Source organism: Lolium rigidum, chromosome 1 (genome assembly GCF_022539505.1).
Source record: "Lolium rigidum isolate FL_2022 chromosome 1, APGP_CSIRO_Lrig_0.1, whole genome shotgun sequence".
Lineage (NCBI taxonomy): Eukaryota > Viridiplantae > Streptophyta > Magnoliopsida > Poales > Poaceae > Lolium > Lolium rigidum.
Window position 1 is genome coordinate 279,816,024 of NC_061508.1, and position 5,512 is coordinate 279,821,535.

Below are 5,512 nucleotides of genomic sequence, written 5' to 3' on the forward strand. Positions count from 1 at the left end.
AAATTCAATTATATATTTTGAATCTATAAAGTATGAAACATAGTAGTAAACGTTCAAGCACCACATAGGTCATACAAAATCAAAATACAAAAACTAGTGGGCACTAATATACAAACTAGCGCGCACTATTTATAGCCCACAGATGTTTCACAAGATCATTTTGGCGTTGTTCATGTAATTGCATGTTTTCAATATTCAATATATCTTAAGCAAGTCTTGTAATACAATGTCATTTTGGCGGGAAAAAAATTGTAATTTTCGTTACTCCTCCCGCTGGAGTTCTCCCCACGTCTCCCTCTCCCTTCCGCTGCCCCCGACAACGACACTAGGGCAATGCTCGGCTGCACGGCGGTGGCGGTCTCCCTCGCGCATCGGAGCACTAAGATCACGACGACTGATCTTGTTTGTTTCCTGGCGATGATGGCGTCCAACGGCATGTGGAGTAACGAGGTGGCCCTGTAGCTGGAGGTGGCGGCTCACCAGGTGGTGGCAGAACTTGGTGGTGGGACTCATGCTGGGCACTGACCCGATGGGTTGCTGCCATCCATTCCTCCTAAACCTTCTGATCCGGTCTGCTTCGAAGGTGAGAGTTTTGCGGAGGTGTTCTGGGTCTTCCTCCGCATCACGAGGCCCGCCCTTTCCCATCATTCATCCATGTCTCCATGATAATGTCCGAGGCTTAGCGGTGGTGGTCTGCAGGGTTCTGTAGCAGAATACAATTTTTTTTCCTATGACAGAATAACATAACCAAGATCTATTATATGCAGTTGTAAAGTAATAGAGGGATTCGGTGTTCAAACCCTTTAAGACTGAAAGTGTTACATTACGAACGAATGTTGTTGATGAAGATGTACAACTACATCAATCTCAATATCGAGTGGTACCAACGATCAAAGTGCTCTAAGTGTCGCACCTCCACAGTTCTACACACGTACGGTGTATAGATGTCTGTAAGGGTATATTGCCCCTAAGTGTGTTTTTGGTAATTAATTACAAAAGCCTTTATGGACTAATATTTTTGTTGTGTTTATATGAAGGAATATTTCATATGTATTTTTTGAAGTCCATATGTTGGATTCAAATTTAGATACCATGAATAAAATGTTATACCTTTGGTATTGTTATCAAGATCATCGATTTGAAGAGAAGAATATGATATGATCAAGAAGAAGAAATGAAGATGGACTTCTTGTGTGGAACTCAAGTTAGTAATTCTCTAGCTTATGTGATAAGCAATGAATGATCAAGATATTATGATAGAGCATGAAGGGATACAAGGTTGACCAAAACTAAGTTCGAAGATTGAATTCAAGATTGGTCAACACATGAAGCATAAAGAATGCACCACACTGGATCATGTGATCTTGTAGTATGGTAAGCCTTTCCAATTATGCTTCATGAGCTAACCCACTATATATGTGCATTTGTGTTGTCTATGTGGGTTAGGTATCTTGCTATGGCATGCATCAGGAGTATGATCTCATATAGCCCATGTGAGGATGACATCAAGTATGGATGTCATCAAGGTTGAGAAGGGCAAATTCAAGATGAGCGTATCGAGAAGCTCATGCTTGGAGCTTTCCGTCCATTTGGTGATAATGGACTTGTGTAGATGTGCCTCAATGGAGCTATCCCATAGTGGTGTATGAGGAGCAATTGTGAGTCTTCACAAGAAACAATGGTCAAGTGAGACATTCCGTCTTGAGTGAAGCTTGAAGTGTCATCATCAAGATTAAGCGGGATATGCAAGGCAAAGGTATAGCCTTGCTAGGTTTTCCATTTACCGGTCTTCAAGGTGGTTGTTGTGAGACCGGGTTATAGGATAGATAGACGCACTATCAAGAGGAGCTTTCGGTTGGTAACTTGATCGCATCATCTTAGGGAGCTCAATCATTTGAATACTTTGCATCCCTATTCTTGTTACTTCTTGATGTTTCTCTGTGTGAGGTACTTGAGCTTGTTGCTAGATTTTCAACAGACCCAAGTTCATCGAAAACAAAATCCGTAAGCATCTTCTATTGCCTTCTATTGCGTTTTCGAGTTTGGACGTCTTTACCGTTTCTTGACGTTGGGAGGCTCCCACTCTAAAATCATCTAAAAACATTTTGTGTTGAGTCTCAATATTTTGTTGGGGTTATATTCGTCGTTATATTTTCAACAAAATTGATTTCATCTCAATCGAAGTTCGAAAACATCGTGAGAAGAGTTTTTAGTTCTCTGAAAAAAATGGGCATTTAAGCGCAGTCGAGCAACTTGGCATAGTGCCCAATAGGATTGACCCAGACGTCGGGCAGATCGGCACCCAGCCCGGCCAGCCCGGCCTGCCAGATGCTGCTGCCGGGTAGGCCGGCCTCTAGCCTGACCCACCGGGTGCTGTTGCCAGGTGGCCCAGCCCCTAGCCCGGCCCTACTGAGCTGGCTGCCAGGTTGCCGGGCAGGAGACAACGAACGGCGGATGGGATAGGGAGATCGGACAGTCGTCGGGAGCGGGCGCGGCAGTGCGGCGCACTTCTACACTGGGCAGCCGGCAGTGCGGCTGAACGGCGGGAGGTCTCAGCCGCACTACTGCTCGGCCACTTGGGGTTGATTTAGAGGTGAAGATGGACAGGAAGGTATATACGTTTTTTCTGAATTTCTACATTTGGGTAGAGCACTAGTGTCTTATGTATTTGATGAATTTGTGAACTTGTGGAGGATCATGTTGAGGTTCTGAAGAACTGAAGATATAACTGATTTCGGTCTAGTCGATTTAAGTTCATCTTGTTTCATACTGCTTTTACCTATGATGACAACGGTTAAAAGAGTCCTCTAGCTATCAGGATCGAGTGCGCAACAAGATTTCTGATGACTGGCTTATTGACTTGATAGCGTGCAATATTGAGTGAGCGAGGGATTTTTAAGTGTTGTTCTTGATAAAATTAAGGAAGATTTCAAACGGCTAGAGTTTTGCCTTGATCGCTCTGGTCTTTTGCATTAATATTTTTATGCTTTAGAGTTCGCCCCCACCTTAAACAAAAGCGGTCCTTCGCCACTGCTTTCGCATAATCACCATGAGCATCCACCGCTTGCACTATGTGTATGAAGAGATCTGTATTCATTCTAAACCTACTCTGAAAGTATTAGCGGACACGTACAAGGATCTGCAAAGTAATTTCCGGCAATGCGATCATTGTTTGGATGGAAATATCATGCGCTCTGGTTTGATCCATGCCGCTTCTTCTTGCTCTGTTCATGCACAAATATAGCTGCTGCAATATTGTAGTCGTCATCATTGGATTCCTCCCACTCCCCCACCATTTCTCAAGGAGGTCATCATCATTATCATCGAGCATGACAATCTTTGCAATTCATTACCATGACCAAAAAAATCAAATCTGAAATCATACAGTGTTTACATTTCATATATCAATTTCTCAGTGCATACATCAATTTCTTACTTCCTACTAGTACTTCCTTGGACATATGAGTCAGCGGTGGACGATGACCACGGCAGGAGGCGGCTCACGGGATATCAATGTAGTACTACCTCTGTCTATTTTTAGATGTTAAAAATTTGTCTAAATTCGAATGTATCTAGACATTTTTTAGGCATAGATACATCCAAATTTAAACGAACCAATGTACATCTATTAATGGACGGAGGGAGTATAAAAATTGGATTGCCACTTTCTTCTCCTTTTTTTGGGTCATTTTTCCTTTTTAGCAGCGCTACCTTGAAGTCTGGGATATCTGATAAATTCAAGCCTGCCAGGCCTAGATCTTAAAAAAAAAAAGAGACACCATTTCAAGTACTCGGTCTTCCAAAAAAGAATTTACAACATTCTTGATTGGAAAAACTTGATCAAGAGTTAAACTGGTATATATCATCACTACAATATACATCCTCCCTGTGTTGTGTTTTCACAGTCAAGTAGTAGTACAGATTTTGTAGACTACATCTCCACCAAAAACAAGAAAAGAAAAGTGAAACCGAGGCTGGAAATGAAAACAAAAACGACATCCTCAGCTGAAATCAAGTGTGGAACATGCGAAGAAGGAATTTCATACAGAAGATACAGAGTGGACAACGAGAGTCGGGGAATCAATTAATGAATCATCTGAGCGTGAGGATGTGTAGGTTGATGAGGACGGGCGTGATGAGGACGACGACGAGGGCGATGCCGCCGAGGACGGCGAAGCACATCCACTTACGGGTGTCCTTCTGGATCTCGTGCGCCTGCTCGAGCTCGACAGTGCCCCTGCGGACGAAGGAGCTGGCGTGCGCGACGTGGCTCTCGATGTCGTTGATCTGCGCGCCCTGCGCCTCGACGAGGGCGGCCATGTCGAGGAAGACCTGGTGCAGGTCCATGAGGCTGCGCTCGATGTCCTTGACGGCGTCGTGCCGCTCCTGGATCTCTGAGATGGTGTCCATCACCTGGCCGCGGCCCTGGTCCTGGATGGCCTTCTGCATGAAGGACTCGCTCTCCCCAGACGAGATGAGCGACTCGATGGTGCTGTCCTCCGCGTGCTCCCCGGTCACCATGTGGTACCGCCGCGCCACAGTCTCCTTGTACTCCGCTGCCATCCTCGTCCTCAGCCCCTGCGTAGCGACGCTCCCGTCATGCATCCATGTCGATCTCCATGACGATCATGGCAGAGGCGTGCAATGCAATGCAAGAAGACATAGTAGATGAAAGGATTACCTGGAATTCGTCCATGGTCTCCTTGAGCTTCTTGCCGAGGCCGGAGACGACAGAGGAGCGGGTCCGATCGGTGGACGACCCGGGGCCGCAGCCTGGCACCTTGCGGGAGTTGGCGTTGTCGCGGTCGAGGGCCTCGAGCTTGGTCTTGACGGCCTTGGCGCGCTTGAGAACCTTCTCGACGTCGCCGTCCATGCGGGAGCGGAGGGCCTTGACAGCGCGGGCTTCGTGCGCCGTCTTGGTCTCCTCGTTGGTGGCCTGTAGACGCTTGTACAGGGCCTCGAAGCCTTGGATGTCCTCCTTCACGGCCTCCACGTCCTGGAAGAACTTGTCGAGGTTGGCCACGGTCTCGCCGCCAGCCTCCATGTCGCCCCCCGCCGTCTGCGGCGCGTCGGCATACTTCTTGAACGAACTCGTGGAGAACAGGTCGTTCATCTTGCGAGGCCTCGGAATGCGCAACCCAGATCGACGATCAAATTAAACGCGGCGAGAACTGAAAGCACAGCGAGGTGGATTTTGGTAGCACGGATAGGAATTCAGCTTGGAAGAAATTGCAATGGCTTGCCTCTCCCTAGAAGGCGTTCGTCCAAAACTAGCAATCGATCAGGAAGTGTTGTGAAGAAAGGAAGGCCTCCCTCTCCTGTAGGAGGGACTCTCTCTGCCCCTATTTTTGGCAGCATGGCATGAACGGCTACTCCTTGTCTTCCCAGGGTCTTCTTCCAGTCGTTTTTTTACTACACGTGACTTGCTAGGTTTTTTTTTTTTTAAAAAAAATTGGTGACTTGTTTGTGGTATTTTGGAACTGGGAGCGTATGCTCTCTTCATTTTCAAATA

General features: G+C 46.5%; 1 protein-coding gene across 1 annotated transcript; it reads right to left on the reverse strand.

Annotated features, from left to right (window-relative positions):
• Window positions 1-4,092: 4,092 nt before the first annotated feature.
• LOC124683771 (syntaxin-125-like) lies at window positions 4,093-5,113 on the reverse strand. The gene is made up of 2 exons (XM_047218223.1): window positions 4,682-5,113; window positions 4,093-4,578 (listed from the first exon to the last, which is right to left on the reverse strand). The coding sequence occupies exons 1-2, from the start codon at window positions 5,111-5,113 to the stop codon at window positions 4,093-4,095; spliced, it is 918 nt and encodes a 305-aa protein (XP_047074179.1).
• Between the last annotated feature and the right edge of the window lie 399 nt (window positions 5,114-5,512).